Raw genomic sequence first — 25,688 nt, 5'->3', positions numbered from 1 at the left:
TAAATAAAAAATAAAGGGAAAACAGCCTGCTGGAAACAGCAAAGACTCAGAAATAGAAGAAGGTAGGGGATACGAGATGGGCGGGGAAGAGGGGGCGAGAGGAGGCTGAGGCAGGAAGAAATTTAAGTGAATGAAGCCAGGCCTCTGCTCTGTGGATCTTCTTTCTAGAAGGCTGTTAGCATTAAATTAGATTTATACATAGGGCTGAAGTGAAATGGAGCTAGACAATTGAGTCATTTTATCATTGACTAGACTTTATTCCCTTTAAGGTCTGGGTAAGAAAATCTCGCACAAGGTAAAATTCGCTTCTCTACCCATGCATCTGAGAGTCATCAACCACGGAAGGTCAATTTATTTGATCTGTGTTAAGGGCTATATGTGGAATTTAAAAGGTTGTTCATTTAACTGATCCTTTTCCAATCAAGTCTTACTTAGAAACAATCTTGAAAATTATCTGGAGGGCTCACAATTCTGGCAGTCAACTAGGAAGGGTCAAGGGGGGGGCATTTATTCGAAGGCTATCCCGGACACTCTGATTACTTTTGGATTGAGGATGACGTTGGTTTAGGTTAGGATGCCAAATCTATGTACCTATAAGTGAGAACTGGATTTGTCCTCTCTTCACAAAGCAAACATCTCAACAGTCAAATTCAAGTCTTTTGTTGTTATTGTTAATCCTCACCTGAGGACATTCTCCCATTAATTTTTTAAAAATATGTTTTTATTGATATTTTAGAGAGAGGAAGGGAGAGAGAGAGATGAAAACATCGATGTGCGTGAGAAAAATCAATCGGCTGCCTCCTGTACTCCTACTGGGGATCGAGCCCACAACCTGGGCATGTGCCCTGACTGGGAATTGAAACAGGACCTCTCAGTCCATGGGACAAGTCTCAATCCACTGAACCACACCGGCCAGGCCCATTGATTTTTGATAGAGTGGAAGGGAGGGAGGGTGACACACACACACACACACACACACACACACACACAGAGAGAGAGAGAGAGAGAGAGAATGAAAGACACATCAATGTGAGAGAGGTTCATCGATTGGTTGCCTCCCGCAGGACCCCAACCAGGCTGGGGATCAAACCTGCAACCCAGGTACGTGCCCTTGACCAGGACTTGAACCTGTGACCTTTTGGTCCATGTGCTGATGCTCTAAACTCTAACCTCAACAGTCAAATTTAAGTCTTTTGTTTTTGTTGTTAATCCTCACCTGAGGACATTCTCCCATTAATTTTTAAAAAATATTGGCCAGGGCCAATATCAAGCCATTTTAAGTACACAGAGCTTAAATCAGATAGCCACTGAACAGCAAAAATGCATTTGTCAATATCCATCTTCAAAGTAGTTGATGGTCCAGCCACAGTGACCAATGAAATAGGCCAGATTTGCCTGTGGAACGCATCCTAAATGTTTAACAGAGAGAGACAGGGAGATGGCAATAAAGTTCAGCAAATGCTAAAGGCTGGCCCATAAAGGAAGGTGTATGGACTCAAGTAGCATCACTGGGAAAGGAGAAGGTGGCAGAGCATGTTTTAGTAATTATACTCTGCAAATAATAACCTACATCCACATTTGAGTAGGTGGAATTTGTTAATGTAAGAAAAATTAGAGGAAATTCATATAGTTTGTAATGGGCCCTAAGTATTGGGATGAACATAAGGATACACTGAAACAACAGCACACACGGACACACATGCTCACATGTACACAGTATTTTTCAGTTTAGTTTCCTATAGTTTCCTCCTCTCCTCACTCCACAGCACACAAGGGTTAGTGGGCTCTAGTAGATCCAGCTATAGAATTCTATGCTGCTCAGAAAGTATATGGCTAGCAAGACAGCACCCCTGTTTTCTCCTACACGATTTGTGCACCATGAACAGTGAAAGCTTTAGAAGCAACTGATGTCAGATACTGTCACCGGATGGGGTCTGGGCCTGGAGTGGGTCTGCCTGGCTGTAGTATGTGGGTTCTTGACTTTGTGCAGGAGAGATTTTACAATACGAGTCTAGGTAATTTTTTAAATGTATCTTTATTGTTGAGAGTATTACAGATGTCCCCACATTTCCCCCCACTGACCCCCTCCTCCCCACTCCCGCACCCTCCCAGCTTCACACGCTATTGTCTGTGTCCATTGGTTATGCATATAAGCATATAAGTTCTTTGTTATCTCTTCCCTCAACCTGCCCCCTTATTCTCTCTGAGGTTCATCAGTCTGTTCCCTGCTTCCATGTCCCTGGATCTATTTTGTTTGTCAGTTTATTTTGTTCATTAGATTCCACATATAAGTGAGATTTGTGATACTTATCTTTCTCTGACTGGTTTATTTTGTTTAGCATAATACTCTCTAGGTCCATCCATGCTGTCTCAAAGGGTAAGAGAACCTTCTTTTTTTTTATTTTCACCCAAGGCTATTTTTCCATTGATTTTTTAAGATGGGGGGGGGGAGAGAGAGAGAGAGAAGAGAGAGAGAAACATTGATGTGAGAGAGACATATCAGTTGGTTGCCTCCTATTGACCCCAACTGGGACCAGGGATCAAACCTGAAATTGAGGTATGTGCCCTTGACTGGGAATTGAACCCACAACTCTGGTCCAATTGGCTGACACTCTAACCACTGAGACAAACTGACCAGGGACAGAAATCTTTCTTTTTCACAGCTGCATAGTGTTCCACTGTGTAAATGTATCACAGCTTTTTTATCCACTCATCTACTGGTGGACACTTGGGCTGTTTCCAGATCTTAGCTATTGTAAATAGTGCTGCTATGAACATGGGGGTACATATATTCTTTCTGATGGGTGTTTCAGGCTTCTTAGAATGTATTTCCAGCAGTGGGATCACTGGGTCAAACGGCAGTTCAATTTTTAATTTTTTGAGGAAACTGCATATTGTTTTCCACAGTGGCTGCACCGGTCTGCAGTCCCACCAGCAGTGTACTAGGGTGCCCTTTTCTCTACACCTTGTCAACACTTGTCATTTGTTAATTTGTTGAAGGCGGCCATTCTGGCAGGTGTGAGGTGTTACTTCATTGTCATTTTCATTTGCATCTCTCTGATGATTAGTGATGCTGAGCATTTTTTCATGTTTGTTGGCCATTTGTATGGTCTCTTTGGCAAAGTATTTATTCAGGTCCTCTGCCCACATTTTTTTTTTTATCCTCACCCGAGAACATTTTTCCATTTTTTGTTCAGATAGAGTGGGAGGGAGAGAGAGAGAGAGAGAAACATTGACGTGACATCGAGTGGCTGCCACCCACACTATCAACCAGAGCCAGGGGCAAACTGCAACCGAGGTATGCGCCCTTAGCGGGAACTGAACCCGGGTCTCTCTGGACCACAGGCCAACACTCTAACTGCTGAGCCAAACCGGCCAGGGCCCTCTGCCCACTTTTTAATTGGATTGTCTTCATTTTGTTGAGTTGTATGAGTACTCTATATATTTTGGAAATTAACCCCTTATTTGATGTATCAATGGCAAATATGTTCTCTCATAAGGGTGGTTTTGAGAGCACGTTTGTTAAAGCTGGAGACAGTGAAACAAAGGAAGGGCTTAAGGAAGAAGAAGCAACAGCAGAGAACCCAGGCATGCTTTGCTTTGGCTCACAAAGAAATAGAAGTCACAGTGACAGAAGTGAGCCAAGGTGGGGCTGCTGTCAGCTCACTGGGAAGTCAGAGAAAGGAGGCCTTGGAGACAGGTTCAGGGGGTGAGCCCTGGCTGAGCTGCTGCTGCTCACTGCTCCCCTGGTTGCAAGTCTCATGGGAACCCTCAGAGTGTAGGGGAAGGGAGCAGAGATACATGGCGTGGGCGTGGTCCAGTGAGAGTGTGCCCGGGCCCTTTGTCTTGAGGCTTTTTATCTCTTTGGCCAGTGGGAATCCCAGGGGAGGTCTGAGGGGGCGGGTCTTACCAGCATATTCATTAGCTTTCCAGGTGTGTCCTTCAATATATTGATTCATCAAAATGTTCCTATAGAAGGGTCAGGGTAATTTTCTGGTTAGTTTTATTTTCAAAGAGTGTCATCGAAGAGGGACAGGGACTGAGGCCAGTCTGTCCCAGGACGGTCTGGAATGTGTAAACCATTTGCTCCTAAGTGTTCTTGGTTAGAGAAGATAAAGCCTGGTGATTCACCAGCTGGCTGTAAATTGCTCAAATTGTTTGGCCTTATTTAATTATTTTGTCTCAGTTTCCCTTATTCCACTTGTCAAGGAATTCCCCTAGCTTCTTACTGTCCTGTCTCAATACCAGTGATCATAACAAGAAATGATCCAGGAGTCATTCACAGACTTGACTGGAGACCTAATCCTAAGTGATTATATGATGGTTTTCATCTTCTCCATACACACCCTCCTGCATCCAAGAGAGTCCAGTTCAGCGGCATCCGAGTCTCACGTGGTGCTCTGTCCCGGAGGCTTCGCAGAAAGAAGAGGCTGGAAGCCATGACTCTGGGTACCACTGTCTCTATGAAGAAGGCCCTTCCACTGTCGGGCTCAGCTGGAAACTCACTCACTCAGAGGGAGAAGGGGAGACGTGATCGTCAGAACTGGGGAAAGGAGTTGCCAGGCAGCCGCTTTCCTCTCTTGAAGCGTCTTATACGGCATTCAAGCGGATGTCCCCTCCGGCAAGTTCTGTTGGCGTTTCTGGAGTGATACTTTTAATCATACGCTGTTGGGGGGAAAAACAATGTTATAAACATTTTTGTAATTTCACAGTATTGAGAAAATATTTTGGCATTGATATTAAAACAGAGTTTGAACAGCATTTTAACAACATTTAATAGTAAGGTGGAAGAGTCTCATTGACTTTCCTTAAGAAAGGAATTTCCACTTTATTCATTCTCAAGTATGAATTAAAATGGAATATTCACGCCTGGCCGGTGTGGCCCAGTGGTTGAGCGTCGACCCATGCACCAAGGGGTGCAGGTTACCAGGGACTTCTGTGCATGACCCGATCAAGCCTGTGCATGTGATACCCGCAAAATTCCAGTGAGAGAGCAGACTACGACCCTGTGTGTGGCCAGGGCCCAGAACAGTTAAGAAATTCACCTTTCTCTTCGTCTTTTTTTTTTTTTTACCCATACCAAAACTTCAAAGGAGGCCTTCCTCCCTCATAGATAGAATGTTATAGACAATCAAGTATGGTATTCATGTAGAATTATAGTCCCTTGGTGTTCTTGGCAAAAAACATGGCATGCTTTATCCCTCTCAGAGCTTAGACATGCACATGGGCATAGCAAGGCTTTTGCGAAGTCCCACAGTAAAGAAACCTATTTAACTTGCCTTAATCCAGCATTCTCCAAAATGTTTCCAACTACATAATCTTCCCCCAGCAGTAGCGCCCACTGATATCCCGCGGAGCTACTGCTCCTTGAAGTACATTAACATTTGGGAAGTGTTAATCCAACCTAATTGAGCGCATTTGAAGGATGAAGAAGCTAAGGCCCAGAGAAGGTGAATAACTTTCTATAGCTGACTCGGTCTTTTCCTTCCCGTCCTCCTTGACAGGCTGTATCATGATGTTTCCTGGTAACCCATGTTCCCTATCTGGTGGCCAGTGGCAATCAGCCAATGTCATTTAGCCTTACCTCTATTGCTAATGACCCTACAATCAGCTTTGCCTCTATTACTAATGGATCTGAGCTCTGTTAATTATATACCTTTGGTGCCATTTCCTTGTGGCCAACAGGGAATTTGCAAGAACAATGACAAAGATTCGAAGTGTAGTCTGTAACCAAAGAGTACTGACATTTATTAACCTGAGTTCCACCCCGATCTTGGCCTCTGGGTTTGCGTCAACAGAGCCAGTGGGCCATCATGACTGCCATGAAGGACAACCTGTAGAAACACATCAATGACCCTAGGTCTGAGCATGTGTTTCAAGCAACACCAGAGTCCAAGTCCCTTTGGGAGGAATGAGGTGGTGACAGGATGGGTTTGGATGAAGGAAATTACTAACTCCTTGCAGAGTTCTGTTCACCTAGAATTCAGTTTTCCTGTTTGAAAAAAGTAATGAGCTCAGTTCAGGAAGAGCTCGTGTTTAATTGCTTCGTGTTCTCTTGCTTCATGTTTCTTTTTTTTTTTTTTTTATCCTCACCCGAGGATATTTTTCCATTTTTTGTACAGATAGAGTGGGAGGGAGAGAGAGAGAGAAACATCGACGTGAAAGGACACATCGAGTGGCTGCCACCCGCACGACCAAGCAGGGCCGGGGACAAACTGCAACCGAAGTATGTGCCCTTAGCAGGAACCGAACCCGGGTCTCTCCGGACCGCAGGCCGACGCTCTAACCGCTGAGCCAAACTGGCCAGGGTACTTCATGTTTCTTTTAAAATGTTTTAGGAAGATGAGCATGTTGGTCTGCCGTTTAAGTTTTGCTTCTAAGAACCCACAGACCATCCCATCCCAGTTCTCCAATCATTATAGAGTCCCATCCCTTCTAGCTTTTCCCAAATACCACTCTTCGCCTTTGAGCTTGTCCCCTGCACGAGCACCCACCCACAGACTTGTGAGTGGCCTGAACTACTAACTCTAGCAACATAGGATAGAGAATGGCCACTCAGCCCTGGCCAGTTTGGCTCAGCAGTGGGAACGTTGGACCGAGGAGAAGGGAGTCGCAGGTTTGATTCCGGTCAAGGGCACGAGCCTTTATTGCTGTTTGTCCCCGGCCCTGGTTGGGGTTGTGTGGGAGGCAACCAATCAATGTGTCTCTTTCATGTCGATGTTTCTCTCCATCTCTCCCTCCCACTCTGTCTGAAAATCAATGGAAAAATATCCTCGGGTGAGGATAAAAAAAAAAAAAAAGAAATCAATGGAAAAATAGCCTCAGGTGAGGCTTAACCACCTCACCCCCCTCAAAAGGCAACTCATCTCTCCGTAACCTCTGGCACCAATTTCTACATTTAGCGAACTATTCGTTGCAAACTGAGGACAACAGAGAAACGGCACCTAAAGCGAAAGGGCCCTGGGCCAGGAATCAGAAGACCTGGATTCTGGGCCTCCCTGTTCTGTGTCCTCGGACAATCCCTGGAGTAAGGAAATTCTGAGCAGCATTATTCTTAGCTTCAGTTTGCTTGTCTGCTAATAATACCTTCCCATTCACCTCACAAGGTATTTTGATAACAAAATGGGATACTCTACATGAAGATGCTTTGAAAAATATACAATCTTATACACACTGTCAGGTTCTGTGATTAAAATTTTTACAGCCCATTATTAATTACGGAAATGAATTTTGCTATAATGGCAACTTTTTTTTTTAAAACTCCAATGGCTTGAGTTAAAACTATGATGTTATTGTAACACCCTTTTTTAGTGACAATTTTCAAAATAGCCCTTGTCACATTGGCATTAGAACAGTGACCATGGACATTTCCCACCATAATGCCCACTTAAATAAAAATGTGTGTATTGCCCAAGACACCACTGATTTGATGTCCATGCCAATGGTAAGCAGGAGGCAAAGTGCTCATCTGGTAAGTTCAGGGTGCCACGTGCACCCCACGCTGCATGCTAGGGCGCTCCCAGATGGCCAGCTCGCTCCTTCGCTGCTGTATTTGAGGTTACATGGCAGCCACTGAAGTCTGCACGGTCGGTATACCTTATGTAAGTATATAAGGTGAATTCATGCAGTGGACTTATCTCCTGTGAAGAGAGCATAGCCCAAGAACCTTTTCTCCCCAAACAATGACCAGCCTGAGCACACACACACTAGCACGCACCTCCTTCAGAGTCCCTGGAGTGCTGATCAGCCGGTAAATCACATACGTGGGGACACAGAGGAAAGACGAGGTTCCTATGCAGTAGCCCAGGATGGTGCTCCAGTGAGGATAATTATACTGGAAAAGTCGCAGCTGCGGCGGGCTCATCAAAAAACTGCAAATGATGAACTAAAATAGAAATTCCAAGAAACATTAAAAATAATATCTGTGTAGCTAGAGACAGTGCTGATACTGTGAACGCCAAGTGCAAAGCTACTTTCGGGAAATTCCCAAGATGTGATATATCTTAGACTGAACTCTGACACACAGAATTCACTGATTTTTGTGCCCAATTTTCTGCAAAAATAAAGCAGCCAGGCACTTATCTTGACACCCCCCCCCCCACCTCAGCCTTCACAGTGGCAATGTGAACACCTCAGAATGTCATTCAGGTGAGTTACAGCACCCCCTTCAGGGCTAAGGGGAAGAGACTGGCCCCCATCAGAAGTGGTTGGGCGTCTCTTTTCAGATGGTGGAGGAATAAGCTGGGTGACCTCTCCCGGCCCCTGCCAGTCCCAGGGCTTCCTAGTTCTCTCTACTTCGCTTTCATTTCCTCCTGCCTCAGCTGCCGTGTTTCCAGCAGATGGAAGGTACCTATGTCCAGGAGAGATAATGAGGTTCTCAAGACCCGAAGAGGACCCGGGCTCCTGGCCACATGTTCCTTCTGCCCCTTCCCGTGAGCTCTCTGCTGTCCGCACAAGGCCTCAGCCTGGGGTGTGACCAAGGCTGGCTGTGCCCGGAGGCACCTCCCAGAGAAGGCCTGCCTGCCACCAGCCCTCCTAATGGAAGGCATAATGCAAGGAGAATGCAGCTTAGGACACTTTTTACCTGAAAATTCAGTGACAGTGTTGACCAAGAAAGAAATCCATGGTGTGCTCCTAACACTCAGTTTCTGAGTTTTCTTATTTCAGTTTGGTTTCCCAAGAGAGCGTAAATACCAGTTTTTACCTTGTAACCACTATGTCGAAATCGTTACTGCTCCTGATTTAATTTCATTTTATTACTTCATAGTCATAAAGAAGACAGTAATGTAAATTATTTGTGTGTTTAAACACGTATTTATATCTTTTTTTTTTTTCCTATGTCTGCAGGTAATAAAATGGGAAATTATTAAACACACATCCATCTTCTGAACAGTGTTATCCTAACTCCAGGAGGAAGCTTTCGAAACAGGAGCCCGGCCAGTCGCAGACCTTTGTCCTGACACTGTCCTCGTGCCCAGACTCGGATCCTAAGGAAGAGAGACTGGAACAGGGAAACGGGGTCTGGTTAGGAGCCATGCCTGCTGTAACTCCTGTCCTCCGGACGCCAGGCTGAGATCTGGTGCCCGTCAGAGAGGCCTCCTGCTCTTGCTGCAGCCAGTACCTGTGGCTTCACACACCCTTTGCACGGCCCAGCCTCTCCTTGCTCGTGTGTAATGTTTTCTTGTTTTGTAACTTGGCTTCAGTGAAAAAGAATATTTTTAGTAAGCTGCTCATCGTTGACCTAAAACAGTCTTTAAAAAGCTCAGAGCACGTCGGCCTGCGGTCCAGAGAGACCCGGGTTCGGTTCCCGCTAAGGGCATGTACCTTGGTTGCAGTCTGTCCCCGGCCCTGGTTGGTCGTGCGGGTGGCGGCCACTCGATGTGTTCCTTTCACGTCGATGTTTCTCTCACTCTCTCTCTTCCTCTCTCTCCCTCCCACTCTGTCTGAACAAAAAATGGAAAAATGTCCTCGGGTGAGGATAAAAAAAAAAAGCTCAGAGCAGGGGCCCTGGCTGGTGTGGCTCAGTTGGTTGGGTATCATCGTCCGGTGCACCAGGAAGTGGCTGGTTCACTTCCAGGTCAAGGGCACAGGCTGCGGTTTCGGCTCAATCCCCAGTCGGGGGTATGCAGAAGGTAGCCAATCAGTGTTGAGCTCTCTCGATGTTTCTCTCTCTCTAAAAATCAATAAACTGTTTTTTTTTTAAAGCCTAGAGCAGGGGATTTTTTAAGTAAACCTGGATGTGCGACCCAGATTGCCTCCTCTTCATCGTGCCCTGGAGCCCTTGCCTTTAGAGGAAGTAAATAGAACATTACAGGAGTTAGGAGTAACGAGCCTGAACCCAGACCTGTAGGTGGGTTCTGCTGGGCAGGGAAACTCATTGACGGTACACCAAGAGGTCGCCGGCCTGCTGGTCAACCACAGTGCACAGACATGGAAACAGTAAAAGCCTGGGGCCAGGATCAGGGTGACACATCTGAGGCACTCACCTCAGGCCCAACACTTCAGGGGGTGCCAGAATTTCAGTAAACAGGATAAATAATATCTGAATGCAATATGTTAAAAAGACAGGATCTGACACAGCCAGATCAGGGTGAGGGGGTAGGGTAAGTCATCCCAGAATAGGGTCAGATCCCGTATCTATTTAAAATGTTGATATTTTGTTCTTTGGAGTTTTTTGCATTCATTCAAATTTTTAAAAATTGCATTAAGAGAGCATTTATCTTGATTGCTGAGAGTTTTGGTGCCCCCTTAAATTTTACGTCTGTGTTGAGTGCCTCGGTCGCCTCTCCCAAATGTCAGCCTGCGACATCATTTCCTCCCTGTGCGGGTAAACCAACAAACATGACTTCTCCCCTCGGGAACCAACCCAGTGTCTCTCCTTTCTTTGAAAAACAAATAAAAGAATTTATGTAGATTACGGAGAAGTACTGGTAATAATATAAATTAATAAACCACTGATGCCAGGACTTCGGCTTCTGGTAATGGCAGGTGAGGTGATTCAGATCAACCCTCTCATTGAAAACAACCAAAATTTCAGGATTTAAAAATATATGTTTTTACCAATCAGAAAGCACCCCTATATTCATAGCAGCACTATTTACAATAGCTAAGATTTGGAAACAGCCCAAGTGTCCATCAGTAGATGAGTGGATAAAAAAGCAGTGGTACATATACACAATGGAGTACTATGCAGCTGTAAGAAAGAAAGATCTCTTACCCTTTGAGATGACACAGAGGAACCTGGGAGAATACTATGGTAAGTGAAATAAGCCAGTCAGAGAAAGATAAGTATCATATGATCTCACTTATGTGTGGAATATAATAAACAAAATAAGCTGAAGAACAAAACAGATCCAGAGACATGGAAGTAGGGAACAGACTGACAAACCTCAGAGGGAAGGGGGTGGGGGGCGGGAAGAGATAAACCAAAGAATTTACCAATGGACACAGACAACAGTGTAGTGAAGGCGGGATGAGGGTGGGGAGTGGGGAAAAGGGTGTCCCTGAGATCTAGGGGAACACTGGAGCCAGAGCACACACCAGAGCCCCTGGACCTGAGGATTCTTGCTGCTCAGGTTGGCTTTGGTTTTGGAAACCGCCAGGGCCCAGGGGAATGGAAGTAAGTCAAGGGGGGATTCTGGGGAGAGGCGCAGGCAGCATTGCAAAGGCAAGGTGAGCATATCGTTCATTTCGTAGGTTAATGTGTGGTACAAAAGTAGAAAAAATGAAGGGCTGCCCTGAGAAAGTCAAAACAGACCACAAAAAGGGCTGCTTTCAAAGAGGGGGAAGGCGCGATGTATGCCAAAGGCAGAGCTGTCCTAAAAGAAATGAATGGCCCAGGCACCCCTGACAAGCTGTGGCTGGGCTGAAGGAAGTCTACCCACCGTTCTGGCTCTGAAAGATCAAAAAGCCTCCCCAAATGCAACTACAGAGAAAGGAAAGAGCAGGACAGCCCCTGCCAAAAGGCACGGACGGCATCACTTCACCCCAGGCTCAGGGCGGACTTGGGATGTCAGCGGGGTGCGTCTCCATCCCTGGGCAAACCTCCTTCAGACGGGAACCAGGAGGAAATGCAGGGGAAGTGACCACCGAACATGCCCTGGCAAATGGGTAACCCCGGAGCTGAACTATCTCACCCAGGTCCTTCCGCAACAAAGGGATCCTACTTTCGATTCGGGTCATGCTGGAGGACCTTCTTGGGGGGCAGCTTTAAGAAAACGGACACAGAATTACGAGGACCATCCCCAGGGCCTCAGGAGCAGCACACTACATCCTCCCCTGGTCTTGAACAGTTCTCACTTGTCATGTGACCTTGGACCCTTGACTCAACATCCCTCTAAGCCTCAATTTCCTTAAATGTAAAACGGGGTATTGGAACTATACGACTTCATAGAATTGTTATGAGGATTGAAAAAGGGCAATGGGCATACATTTTTTACCAAGTCTGGCCTGGGATGTAATGTTCAATAAATGTTATTTATCGTTATCACTGAGCAGAGGGGCGAAGCAATGCCGTGATGGAGGCCTGGACGACCCTGTGGTGGTAGAAGCCAGAACCATGGGGTGCACAGTGACTGGGAGGGGACACGAAGGGGCTGAAGTGTTGGTGGTGTTTTTCTTTCTTGGTACGGTTTTGGCTACAAAAGTGTGCTCAATTTATAAAATTTAATTGAAATGTACACTTAGGATTTGTACCCTTTGCAGTGTATATGCTACACCTCAATAGCATTTATTTTTTATACGTGTTTGAGCAGCTCTTTCTCCAGGGCCAGAAGGTCGAGGAAGGTGAAACTCACCAGGAGAAACAGGGGACTGATGGCCACCCAGCAGATCCTCCAGAACCATCCCGGACTGAAACCCAGCATCTCCTTCACATCGCTGCAGAACCGGGCGATGCCTAAAATCAGCCGGAAGAGAAAGGGGCTGTTGACTGGGAGCGCACATGGACTGTCCTATCCTTAATTCTCAGAGAGAGAAGCAGTCTGACATTTCCCATGGGAGGGGCTCAGGGCACCAATCTGGTCTGAAAGGGGGACCCGGGGACTTGTCACAGAACTTCATTTCATAGCAAGCATCGCCCTTTCTGCAGAGCGGGAAGACAGGTGGACATTCGGGGAGAAACCTAAGCCCCCTGTTGGTGGCCACACTGCCTTTCTGAGATCTCAGCATATATTTTATTTTATTGTTACTGTAGAAAAGGCTCACTTTCTTCGATTTACCAAACCCCTACTGAGTACTCAGAATGATGAGCCCGCTCAACAGCGACTGGCTGACCATGTAACCACGGAGCGGAAACTTCCAGGAGAACATCTGGACCCCGGCGGGGCCCATTCGTGTGCCAGGTCACAGCGAAGGCTCTTCTGCGACAGTAGCTGGCATGAGAGCACCAGGGGGACTCTGCCCTGTGCACAGCTGAGAAGGGAAGGAGATGGCCTGCGGCGGCTCCCCTGAGAGCACACACGTGAACTTGTCGTCTGAATTGCTGAGGAGGTAGGGAGCACTTCTCTTTACAAAGCTGGACTGACGTGCAACTTAAAGTATGGGGGCCCCTTCTTCATATGTGCAGAATGCCAAGCATGCTAACACGGTGCTATTGTCACTGAATCTAGGAAGACAAATGCATTTTCAGAATGAAGTAATCACTTCTTGATTTCAAGGATAAAGAGAGGTATCTCTGAACCTGGTTGTCTTCACTTCAGTTGCCTGTGCCCTCCCCACCCCCAGCCAGGGGCTCCTGGGACCCCTGCCAACGGACCCATGTCGGCTCACTGTCTGAGGTCCTTGTGGTTTCATTCTTACTGGATTCCATCCCAGGACCAGAGTAGGTTTTTCCAGGGCAGAGAATCCAAACAGAGGCGTTCCTGCCTCTTCCCTAGAAGACAAGCTCCTAAACTCTGCCTCGGGGCTCTGGAGGGAGCTCTTGCTTCCGAAATTTAAATTGAGGGCCACTCCGGACTCCACAGGATGTGGTCCACTCTGCTAATGCATTCGCCGTCCTCCAGTTCTTTATGTTCTGTCCAGTTCTTAGCCAGCCGGGATCTCAAGCATCCACTGTGGCTGACCTATCAGGGAACCCCCTCGGGCTGTCTCACTGGGTAAACATTTAAACTCAGAAGGAAAATCCGTCCTCCCAAGGGTTCGAGCAACCTTCTGTAGAGAGGGAGGACGAGATGATCACAGACCCTCCGGGAGAGGACGTCTTGCCCACTGCCCTCCCTTCCATGAAACTGGCCCTTCTCTCTTCCGGTGGCTTCAGGATGATGTCGACAAGACTGTGGCTGGTGGGAGGAAGCACCTTACCGTAGAACCAATACACGGCGACAGCCTCTATCAGGGCGACGGTGAGCACCGCGGGGCCCGTGGCGTACTCCTCCAGCAGCTTCACCACGTAGGCCCCGCCCTGGGAATGAGACGGGCCTGGGTGAGGCACTGCCTCTTCTCTACGACCGGGGCCAAGAGAAGCTTCTTAACTAAGGGTAATCCTGGAAAATGCCCACTTTGGGCCTAATATCAGTATCTGTTGGATTGGCCGTCTCAGGTGGGCCAGATTTCGCCCATCAGATGCCGCTCCCCTCCCTACGGAGCTCTCTCTATTTGTCTCCTCTCCTCACCACATTTTAAGACACAAACTCAAAAGGGCCTTGCTCACTTTCTTCGATTTGCCAAACCCCTACTGCGTACTCTACCTTGGAGAATCCCGATCCCTAAACACTGAGCCTGTGAGAGTCCACAACACCAGACCCACCGAGCACACTGGGCACAGGTCTGCCTTCTGCTCCAGCTCACAAATCCCTCGGGTCCCGCCCAGGATCCACCACCCTGCCGAAGCTCCGCGGACACTGGGGTCATGGCTTGAAGATGATATCTGCCAGCTCTGCCTGTCAGGACACGAGCCCGGGTGCCTGTGGTGCTTTCTGATGCCCGCTTTAGAGCAGTTCCTTCAGCTACCAAGAAAAGTAAGTCACTGGAGAGGGTCTGACTTCTTCACCATTGCAAGTTCTCTGAAGGAGACAAGGTGACAGGGAACGTGAGGCCCCAGCCTCCAGATGTTCTGCACATCAGGACATCAGGGCAATATCGCCATGGAAGTGGCCCCAAGGACTGGGAGTAAACTGGGAAAGCGAATCTTAGCTTTTCTCCAGATATTCTGCCAAGCCTGAAATCCAGCTGGAGCTACTGTAAAATGCAAAGAGCATCCAGACACCTTGCACAGAGTGTACAAACAGATGCCACCAGGAACAGCTTTTTGTCCTTAATGACAAGCTTTTTATAAGCAGTCACACTTTTTATAAGCCAGGGCACCGTGGGCGATGGAAGGGAAGGGACGGCGCCGTGTAGCCTTCTGTTGCCCTCGAGGAGGCCGACTGAAAGCCGAGGGTTGTGATACTCACAAAAGTCAGGGTGACCAGGGACCCGAAGAAGCAGGTAACAACCACACAGAGCACAAACAGCTCCCGGCGCTTGGACCAGATGTGCGGAAACTCGTCCAGCACAGCTGTGATCACCCCCTCCAAGCCTGCAAACTGAGAGGGACACACATGGTTTCAAGGGAGGCTTGGGGACAAATCTAGGACAGTGAACAGGAAGGAGGGGTTAAGACTGCCAAGTGACCAGGCAAGCTGATCGTGACCAGTCCCCCTTACTCACCAGCCCTCACTGGAAATATCCTACTCTGTTTACACTGTCATTTGGAACCCACCCCAAAGAACATGAAGGGAAGAAACTATAGCACACGGAAAGGACTCGTTCATGTGAGGTCTCTTGGGGACACTGGTTGCACGAGAAAAGCCGACTTGTAGTGAGGCTCATTCTACACTAAGTGCGAGGTGCCAAGCTGAATGCAAGGCACCGAGACACAGGGTGACCTTGCCCTGGCCTTTAGCTGCTGCCACCTGGCTAAGGGACAGTGTACAGTAATAACAGCTCACATGTGCTGAGCCCCTGGCCTGTGCTTGTGTATACACACACACAGCCGTCCCATTAATGGCCCTAAGGCACTAGAGGGTGGTAAGCGCAGTCGATGAGGGGCGAACGAGGGGCTGGGGGAGCACCCGGAGGGAGCAGCCAACACCAGCTGGGGTGGCCAGGATGGGAGGGAATGGGTACAATTTCTCTCTCCCCTCCCGGCTCCTCCCCCTCCTTTTCCTCCTCTTCTTCCTCCTCCCCAGAGTCAGATTTCCCTCCCCATCCACTCACCGTGCTATCCAACCCCAGTGTGATTAACATCAAGAAGAAGATGATGGCGAAGAATGTGGATGCCGGCATGTTGGCTATGGCTTCCGCATATGCAATGAAGAGGAGGCTGGGGCCTGAGACAGAGGGGGAGGAGAAGCCCACAGTGTGTTCAGGGTCCTGGTACTGGGTGCCAAGGGAGCTGCCCCATCCCCTCTGTGGCCTGAGTACCTGGGAAGGGTTGAGCTCTCCAAGGCATTAAATTTTTCTAAAATCTTTGACATTTTTAAAGGAAGCATTTAGAAATCATTCAGAAGTTAGGTATTGAAAAGATCCAAAAAGCAGCAAAGCAATTCAGGGAGCAAGGGACCTAAATAGAACCGAGGTCCTACCTGTGTCTTTGGCCACCTCGGACACCTCTTCCTTCCTCATCTCAGCCATGTAGCCAAGCACCGTGAAAATGACGAATCCCGAAACCAAGCTCGTCATGCAGTTCACCACGCTGGTCACCAGGGCGTCTCTGGAGCAGAAAACCCAAGGGGGCTGAGACATTTCCAAGCCAGGCGTCTGAGGACATCTGTCTCCAGCTGTGGCAAAGGGTGAGCGGGCTGACCTCACAGGGACTTCAAGCCCGACCTGGCTCCCATCCCTGTCCCAGCCCAGCCTCTCAGACTGTTGGATCCCACCTGAAGCACAAGCTGCCGTTACCATCACACATGGCAGGGGCGACAGCTGGTCAGGTAATTTTAGAACATGGTCCTGGGAACAAGCACAGCACAGACCTCTCAGTGTCAGACAAAACTTGCTCTGAAACTGGGCCTGCGTGGCAGTGGGAGCCAGAAGGGGGCTTTAGCCTCACATTTGTGAAGTCCTCGGTTTCGGCTTTTGACACTATGGGCAAATGAGGTTACAAGACTGCCACAGTGATATACTGATACTTTTTTAAAAAAATGTTTTTTCTTTTAATTTTTTTCTTTATTGATTTAAGAGAGAGAGGAAGGGAGAGGGAGAGAGAGATAGAAACATTGATGAGAGAGAATATTGATTGGCCGCCTCCTGCATGCCCCCCACTGAGGATCGGTCCCACAACCTGGGCATGTGCCCTGACAGGGAATCGAGCTGGTGACCTCTTGGTGCATGGGTCAATGCTCAACAACTGAGCCACACAGGCTGGGCAATGGTTTTTTTTAAAATTCCTCACCTGAGGATATTTTTCCATTTATTTTCAGACCAAGGGGGGGGGGGAGAGATAGAGAGAGAGAGAGAGAGAGAGAGAGAGAGAGAGAGAGAGATGTCAGAGAGACACATGGATTGGTTGCCTCCCGCACAACCCCAACCAGGGCCGGGAACCAAACTGCAACAGAGGTTATGTGCCCTTGACCAGAATCGAACCAGGTACTGTTTGGTCTGAGGACCGATGCTTTAACTGCTGAGCCAAACCAGCCAGTGCTATCCTGACACTTTTAACAGAAGAGCTCATCTTGGACTTCTGGCTGGTGTCCCAATGCTAGGCCATATTGCTAGGGTGCGTGTGAATTCCTTTAAAAAATAAAATAAAATTTGTAATTATCTTGTGAATAGCACAATCTGATTGCTGCACCTTGGCACCTGTGATAGAACATTACAGTGAAGTCAACTCTACGATGATGAGTGATATTTAAATCCTAATGGGTGCAATACTCTCTGGTTCATCAGCATTTCTGAACTAAGACTTTGCCACAAAAATTATGGCATTTTGCATTGGTCAAAATAGTTCAATCATACTTTTTGTGTATATATACATAAATATTATAATTGTTTTGTTAAATCTAAACATGTACTGTTTGTTGCAGTTTTTGTAAACCTGCTTTAGAATTTCTTAATATATTTTTTGGTATAAAGAGACTGTCATAAGACAGAAGAGTCCTGGGGCCTCTCTCAACCCCAGGTGAAGCTCTGGCCATGAGTGCATTGTTCAGGGACCTGTGGCACCCCTGAGGGTCAGGGTGTCAACATGACCTGAGCCCAGCCAGGTTCGAGGCCATCAGTTCAATCACCTTCCTACACCTTCCTCACACTTATCCCACTTTTAAGCTGTGTTTGGGGGGCCCCCGATACTCACTGATAAAAGTTGTTGTTGAATTTGTTGTAGCTAGCGAAAGCCAGTAGAACCCCAAAGCCAGGACCAAGAGAGAAGAAGATCTGGGAGGCAGCAGCCACCCACACCTGGAACACAGTAGAGGTAGGGTAAGGGCTGAGACCTGGGCCGATGCCAGGTGCCAGGAGGGCCAGCGCCCCGTGCCACCATGTGGGTATGTGCAGACACAGAGAAACAGCTCTCAAGGCTCATTCCAAGGATGGCTGCATACCAGGTACAAATAATGTGACCTCTTCCTCTCATGTGGGCATCACCAATCCAGTGGCCTCAACTGCACTTTGCATGCTTTTATTCCTGATGTAAAGCATCACTGCAGACTTGCCACTGAACTGAAATTATAGTTGTTGCTACTACCCTATTCAGAGGACTCGCTTCACTTAGTAAACGGACAGAGAGGTACACACCGGTTTCCTCATTGTCTTACCTCTGTCTCCAGGAGTTTCTGCCAGTTGGGTTTCAAGTAGAAGACAACACCCCTCCAGGCTCCGGGGAGGGTGGCCCCCCTGACCAGCAGGACCAACAGGATGATATAAGGGCAGGTGGCTGTCACCCATACCACCTGTGAGGAAGGAAACACAGGTCACCACGTGGGTGATGGTGTCTTTTATTCTTGAACACCTCCAAGAACAGAGATCTACCTTTTTTTCCTCCCTGTAATTTTAGGAGGCAGGTGGTGTGGCAAAAAGATCACAGCCTTTAAAACCAGACAGGGATCTGATCCACTGCTTGCTGGTACTAACGACCTCTCAACCCAGCCCCAGCTGTAAAGTGGGGTGAGTACCCTGCCAGAGACGGTCAAGTAGCCAGTGTATATAAAGCACTGAACATGGTCCACGGGGGGTTTCAGTAACTTATTGCCACTATTATATACTGTGACACTGCCAGTGGGTTAAAGAAAAAAAAAAATTAAATCATATAATGGTTCTTGGGATTGGCCCATTTCTAGAACTTTCTAACAGACTTGGTGAAGAGAGACTGAGCATCATGGAATGTCTGGCAAAATGTCCCCCTGTCTGGGCAACTGCGTTCCGAGCCTGAGATCCTCTGGGGCCCCTTGCAGGCCTGGATCCGCAGAGTCCTCCTCACCTTGCCGGATGTTTTGACTCCTTTCCAGATGCTGAAGTAGATGATAGTGAAGATCAGCGTGATGCAGAGGACAAGCTGCCAGCTGATGCCCCCCAGGTCCTGGAGCCCCTCCGACCGGTGGATCTGCAGGATGTGGCGCCTGACGTGGAGAAAGAAAGGCCAGGAGATGGTCTGAGCAGTGGCCTGGGCACACTGCTGGTGACACCCGGAGGAGGCGCCAAGAGAAGAAACAGACACCGCGCTGCAAGCACCACGTGGCCACTGAGCTCGGCCAGAGCAGGGATTGGCTCTGCGCACCCTGGAGGCGTGGCCAGCCCTGGGGCGCATGCTCAGCCCGAGGGCAGGCTCCCAGGGCTCCCCTGTCCTGCTGGGACCGGACCAGCAGGAAACATGAACAACATGACCGGCTTTTGGGCACATGAGGACTTGTATGTGTGAGTGGTGGGCCCCTTCCTGACCCCAAACGATCACTCTCTTTGGGCTGCCGTTGTCTGAAATCCCAGCATTAAGGAATACTCCCTGCTCCAGGCATCCACTTCCAAAGGGTAGATCCCACTTAGGAAGTGAACACATGAAACCAGGACTGTGGATAGTTTCAAACTACCTAAGCGGTCAGAGGCTTGGCTTCCATGGCATCAGCTCAGAGGAGGCCCAGGAAGAAGGGCGGTTTGGGAGCAGAAGAGTAATTCTGGAACATGAAGGTAGGGGTTGTTCTGGGCACATTACAGCCGCCTGGCATGGTGCCTCGGAAAGGACTGGATGGCACAGAGGGCCAGGTTATGGAGCATTCAAAGTAGAGTCCCCAAACTCCAGACCAGCCTGGGGCCTGCCCTGCCCCAGCCTCCCTCCAAAGAAGCCAAACCCAGAGGTGGGGCCTGCCCTGAACAGACCACGCCCTCACGTACAGACACTCACGTGTAAAACTCCTCCGCAGGCGATGTGGAGTAGACTGTCCAGGTGGCGTTGCCCTCAGAGAAGTAGTTGGTGCAGTTGCCCGTGTTCCAGGGGTTCTCGCAGCTGGTCCAGGGCAGCCGGGCGGTGAAGGAGGAGACGAGGTAGTAGAGCGCCCAGGCCATGATGGTGTTGTAGTAGAAGGAGGTGTAAAAGGCAACGATGCAGATAGTGTAGCCGATCCCTGGGACAGAGGGCAAGGGGGGCCCGAGTGGGAAAGGCAGCCCAACAGTGAAAGACGGAAACTGGGCACTGGAGGGCACTGCAGCAGGGGGGAGGCGTTCGGGCGGGGGCTGCCACTCAATTCATTGCCCAAAGGCCCCGGGAGGGGGCGGGAAAGTGACAATGTGGGAAATGACCTAAGTGTATTTGCAAGGTTACACGGTTCAGAAGTGTGTCTGTGCGGTAATGCTTTGAAGTTTTTCTGTGCTGTTTACTTTTCATTGTCATTTATTCTGTTTCCCATTAACAGTCTTCTACCACTTGAGCAGTTAATTATTATAACTCAGGGTTAGGAAGGCCTAATGGATTCCAGGTCCCCAGCTCCCACCCACTGATGGAAATCACTACTGTCTTGGAAAACCCACCCACTCCAGCCTTTCAGTTACCTTTGAAAATGGGGCAGATTTTCCTCCATACTGAAATGCACCCGTTTCGGTGGTACTGGCCCAGCGCGAGCTCCATGTAGAAGAGTGGGACCCCTCCAAAAATGGCCATGATGGTGTAGGGGATAAGGAACGCCCCTGAGGCAGACGAAAGACAATTTTACTCCCTGCCCACGCCTGTCCCAGGAAGGCCCAACTGCTCTGCACGCCAGGTCCGCACTGGGAATCACAGAGCCATCTGGGGCTCGGGCATCCCGAAGCCTCCTTCCGCTGAGTGACCTCACACTGTGCTCCCTGGTCCTGGTGCGTTGGCAGGAGTAACAGACACAGCTCCACCACGAAGGTGAGGTTTTGGAGGTGGCAGAGAGCAAGCGGAAGAAAGCTGGGTTTGGGAGTCAACAGAACCGGCACCGGGACCAGTTCCACTCTAAGTGCCTGGAGGGCCCAGGGCCACTTCTCTCAGAGTATTTCCCTCTGTATAAAGTGACAGGGTTGAGGAGAGTTGATGTCCCCACACCCAGCCATCCATCATAATCTCTGGTGGGCTTACAAACACACACCTACCCAGACTTTCTGAAGCAGAAGCTCCAGGTGTGGGTATAACAAAAAAAAAATGTTAACTTCCTCAGGTGATTCTGATGCAACCAGTACATGGACCAGCGTTTGGGACCCTTGGAACAGATCTCCTGTGGCAACCTGTCCATCAGCTGCAGTAATCTATGAGGCCCTGAATTAGTATCTTTGTTCATCCATATTATCCCTGACTCGACACTTGATTGTTGATAGTGAGCTGTTTTCCATAATCCCACTGAGCCAGAATGCTCCCTCCTGAGCCACTTGGGCAGGTATGGCCGAACAGGAAAGTTTGTCACAGACGGAGAAAAGGCGGAGCTGCTGCATCTCTGGGGATGCTGGCGTGTCCTGGCTGGCGTGGCCAAAGCAGAAGGTGAACATGCCAAGGACTGCTCACCTGCAGCCCGAGTTCCAGCCCAAAGGATGGGTGGGCTGTGATTTTCCCTGACAACTTCCCTTCCCATAAAGTGCTTTGAAACAAGAAACCTGAAGTCAGTGCAGCTCAGAAAGGTCCCACCTAATTTACAACCAACCACTCTGGGGAAATCTGGATCGAGAGTAAGAACCACGCTGTGTTCTCTTGGTGGCATTTGTCCAAAGGGTTGGCTTGCCTGGCTTCACCACAGGGCACAAGGTGACCCAGCCCCTTCAGTAACACTCAGGCTAAAGGTGAGTCCTCCCGAGCTGGAGATAAGGTGATTCCAACCTCTGCTCCTCCCAGGCAGGAGCCCCTCCCCCAGCAGGAACTGCCTTTGCAGCTGCATGGGCCACGGCCCTCAAAAGCAGCCAAGATAGGCGACTCCGTGTCAGGCCATGGGCACAAATGAATTACACCCCCCCCCCCAAACCACTCATTTTAGCTGCCCTCCCAAATCTGTAGTCAGAGCTCCTGTCAAGATAAATATCGACTAATTTGACTCCCATCTCTCATCCTTTTCCTATTCTGATAGCAAGTCAGTCTCAGCCCGGAGCCCCACACCTACTCACTCCTCTCTCTGGGCTCCCATATCCATGCCTACACTCAGCTACTATTTTTCATAATGTACAAGTGCACTGCTCTGGAAGTGTTGAGGGCAGAAGGAGAAACGAGAAATAGTCTCTGGTCTCAAAAACCTAACCCTCTTGTTGGAGACACAGACACATCCATGCACGGTTGGGTCGGCATTAATGCCCTGCTGGGGCTGGGCTCAGCTCGGGGTCATGCCCGGACTGTAACCTAAAACTCTGGACTCGAGCTGAAGCCCTTCTCTGATCTCACCCAGGTCCAAAGGCCCAGGAGCTCTGGACCTGTGAGCTACCTCCCAAGTTTTCCATGCACAGACCTTCCCTCTCTGGACCCCTCTGAGGGGACCCGCCAGCGGGAGCAGGAGCTCAGCACAGTACTGCGGTCACCCCTGCATCTTGCTGGGTGGAGGCGTGGAGCTTGGGCCATGCGGGCCGGGAAGGGAGCTGTTCAACAAATGGAGCACTAGTGCTGCCGACTGATGCTGAAGACCTGCTGAGGTCGGGTTCGGGAGAGTTCATCCAACTTCATAGCCCAGGGAGCGTCAGACATGCAGACTTCAAGTGTTGGCTTACTGGAGATTTATCTTTTAGATAAGTTTCTATGTCTAAGCAATCGGGTTCCCAGACCCATATCAGTTAAACAAGACAGGCCCTGGCCGGTTTGGCTCAGCAGTTAGAGCGTCGGCCCGTGGGCCAAAGAGTCTCCGGTTTGATTCCGGTCGAGGGCATGTACCATGGTTGCAGTTGGATCCCTGGCCCTGGTCATGGTCTTGCGGGAGGCAACCAATCAATGCGTGTCTCTCTCATCAATGTTTCTCTGTCTCACACACTCTCTCCCTCCCTCCCTTCCTCCCACTCCATCTGAAAATCAATGGAAAAATATTCTCGGGTGAGGATTAAAAAATAAAAATTAGTTAATTAAAAAAATATAAATAAATAAATAAATAAATAAATAAATAAATAAATAAATAAATAAAAGACAGAAAAGATATGATTTATCTTCTGGCTCCCCAAGAGACGCTACAGACCACCCCTGGGTCAAAGCCTCTGCGTGTGGCTCACGATACTGACCGCCTCCATTCTGGTAACACACGTAGGGAAAGCGCCAGACATTGCCCAGGTCCACGGCGTAGCCAATGACCGACAGGAGGAAGTCCATCTTCTTGCCCCAGGTCTCTCGTTCCCCTTGGTGAACCTCAGCCGCCTGGGCGGTGGTGGCAGCTGGGATGCAGTGCTGAGAGTCATCTTCTTCACTGGGGCTCAGAACCGCTGAGTACCCGTTGGAGAGCTGGCTGGACACCTCATCCCCAGGGGCAGGGACCCCCTTCGGTGGAACTCCACTTTCCTGGCGGTCTTCAGCCTTACACACTGTCAGCTCCTTCTGGGAATGTAAGGACAGGGTCTCCATCTTGCTGGCTAGTAGATACTGGTGCCCGTCTGCCAAGCACCTGAACTGAATTCTTGGTGCATGATCCGTGGGGGTCCTCAGAGCTTTATGTCAGTGGGATTGGGAGCTCTGCCAGAAGGAAACACAGAGAAAGACTAAAATTAGGCATTTTACTTGGCTTTGGTATTAACTCATTATATATCTTAAACTACAAGGGTTAATGGGATTACAAGTACATCTGTTAAATGTGAGACATCCTATTTGCTATATGAGAGTCAATAAAATCAACTACATTTTTCAACCAATACAAGATATCAAACCACAATCAAGTAATTTGAAAAAGAAAAAACAAAACAAACTTAAATATGCAGCAGCCCTGGCCGTTGTGGCTCAGTTGGTTGAGCATCATCCCATGCACTGAAAGGTCATCGGTTCAATTCCTGGTCGGGGCACATGCCCAGGTTGCAGGATCGAACCCTGATTAGGGTGTATGCGGGAGGCAGTTGATAGATGTTTCTCTCTCACATCGATGCTTCTCTCTCTAACTCTCCCTCTCCCTTCCTCTCTCTCTAAAATACATAAAAAAACATATTTTTAAAAAAGGAGGGGGCTCTTTAAAAAAAAAAAAAAACCCGCAGCAAATCACCAAGGTTCTGCCCAAGCTCTATTTAAGAACAAAGTACTGGCTTCGCTTTGGGAGTGGACTCTCGCGCTGGACTTGACCAGGACTGAGAAGAAGGTAAGAAGAGGGCTTGCTTCAGCAGAGCTCCCAGAGTGCTTCCTTGGTCCTGGGTGCTGTGCTGGGGAAAGAATAACAAATAAAGAGGCCGTTTCAGCCTGCAAGTAGATAAGGACAATTCTTTCGTTTAAGCTGGACACTCAAAGTACATTTTGTGTAAACTACAGATGTGACTTAAAGAGGAAAAGACCAAAGGATCGAGGTGAAAAGGCCGCCCTTTGGGAGGCACCCAGCCCTGAGCCGAGGACTCCTTCACTCTCCCTGTCACCCAGCTCTTAGAAGCCTTTGGGCAGCTTCTAGCTGCTTCTGGCCGTGTCTGGCCCATCTGTGCTCTCCTTTCTATTCCCATCACATCCCTGCAAGTCCCACTGGGCCTTACATGGGGCTGCTGCTCACCGTTCACTCTTCTTGCTCTCCCAGCATTCCTGGCGCTAACCCCTGGTTGCTCTGCAATAGTGGGCAGCGGGAGCGCCTCTCATTCAAGCCAGAAGATCCACAGAAAGGAGCTCGGCAGTTACAGATGCGGGTATGGCTGGCGCCTCTGTCCCCACACACCCTGGGGGAGAGGGCTGGACCGTGGTCCCCGAGCCTTCATATCCCTGCTGTGGGCCAGGGTGCAGCAAAGTCAGTTCAACTCTCTCTCCTCTGGATTGAAGTCTGAGACGTCAAACGTGGGGTAGAAATTCGAGCCCTTTTGGACTTTAAACCTATGACCTGTTATTAAATAGTAAGCAACCAAAACCCTCCAGTTCATTTAATTTCTTCTGGGCCGGATCTTTTCAAGCTCTGGAAGCTGTTTGGGAGTTCAGACACACAACTTTCTAGGAAAAGACATCTGGGGATGACGGCCACCCCTATCCAAAACGGCAGGGATTTATCCCAACCCTGCAAATACAACAGTCGAAGGAGAGCTAGGAACTGGTAGCTAATAAAAATGTCAACGTATGTGTTTTATATATTTGTGGCTTTTAGTGAATAAACTTAACTAGCACATGTGGGACTGTAAAGACAAAAATGTAATGAGTGAAAAATTAGAACACAAAATAGTAGATTCATGCTGATGACTATGTACATGAATATTGACAAGAATTAGACATGAACACCAAGAGACACAAGTAATTAGAGTTTTATGTTTATTGGGTTATTTTTTCTGTATGTGGGAAATAAAAATTTTAAAGGGACTAATTGTTGCCAAAAATATAGCAACAAGAGAGAAACCAGGTCTATGGAGCTAGAGTGTGTGTGTGTGTGTGTGTGTGTGTGTGTGTAAGGGGTGGGGTAGGTGTCCTGGGTTCTCCCTTATCTAACTGTTTGGTCCCCACCCCTGACCTTATCCTGGGCTCAAGGATACAAACACTACTCATAGAAGAATACAAATTTCTGACAAAGAGTGCTCTAAATAAAACCCCATTCTTCGCCTGTTTACACGGTGTCCAGCCTCTCCCCGCTCCCCCCTTCCCTGGGACCTCAACTAGACTCGATGAATTTTTAAAATAACCACACATCCTCTTATCCACCATAAACAAGTATGAG

General features: G+C 48.7%; 1 protein-coding gene across 1 annotated transcript; it reads right to left on the bottom strand.

The window, feature by feature from the left end:
• Positions 1 to 4,590: 4,590 nt before the first annotated feature.
• LOC118632421 (sodium-dependent serotonin transporter-like) lies at positions 4,591 to 24,290 on the bottom strand. The gene is made up of 14 exons (XM_036265523.1): positions 24,184 to 24,290; positions 23,101 to 23,513; positions 20,455 to 20,589; positions 19,811 to 20,030; positions 18,896 to 19,034; positions 18,234 to 18,368; positions 17,774 to 17,877; positions 16,065 to 16,192; positions 15,697 to 15,809; positions 14,892 to 15,023; positions 13,801 to 13,900; positions 12,297 to 12,397; positions 7,718 to 7,885; positions 4,591 to 4,665 (listed from the first exon to the last, which is right to left on the bottom strand). Exons 2-14 carry the CDS (start codon positions 23,435 to 23,437, stop codon positions 4,591 to 4,593), a joined length of 1,887 nt encoding a protein of 628 aa, XP_036121416.1. The 5' UTR covers positions 23,438 to 23,513; positions 24,184 to 24,290.
• Between the last annotated feature and the right edge of the window lie 1,398 nt (positions 24,291 to 25,688).

The sequence above is a fragment of the Molossus molossus genome, unplaced genomic scaffold (genome assembly GCF_014108415.1).
Source record: "Molossus molossus isolate mMolMol1 unplaced genomic scaffold, mMolMol1.p scaffold_m16_p_17, whole genome shotgun sequence".
Lineage (NCBI taxonomy): Eukaryota > Metazoa > Chordata > Mammalia > Chiroptera > Molossidae > Molossus > Molossus molossus.
The sequence above is the reverse complement of the archived record's forward strand: the minus strand, read 5'-3'. Positions and strand labels throughout refer to the sequence as shown.

Bases quoted from the DNA above. Each gene is read 5' to 3' on its own strand.
- LOC118632421 (XM_036265523.1), bottom strand. From the start codon at position 23,437: ATGGAGACCCTGTCCTTACATTCCCAGAAGGAGCTGACAGTGTGTAAG. The intron at 13,901-14,891 runs GTGAGTATCACA...TCTCATTCCCAG, and splicing joins CCCTGGTCACCCTGACTTTT to GGCGGGGCCTACGTGGTGAA. The intron at 7,886-12,296 runs GTGAGTTTCACC...TTTCTATTTTAG, and splicing joins TCAGTCCCCTGTTTCTCCTG to TTCATCATTTGCAGTTTTTT.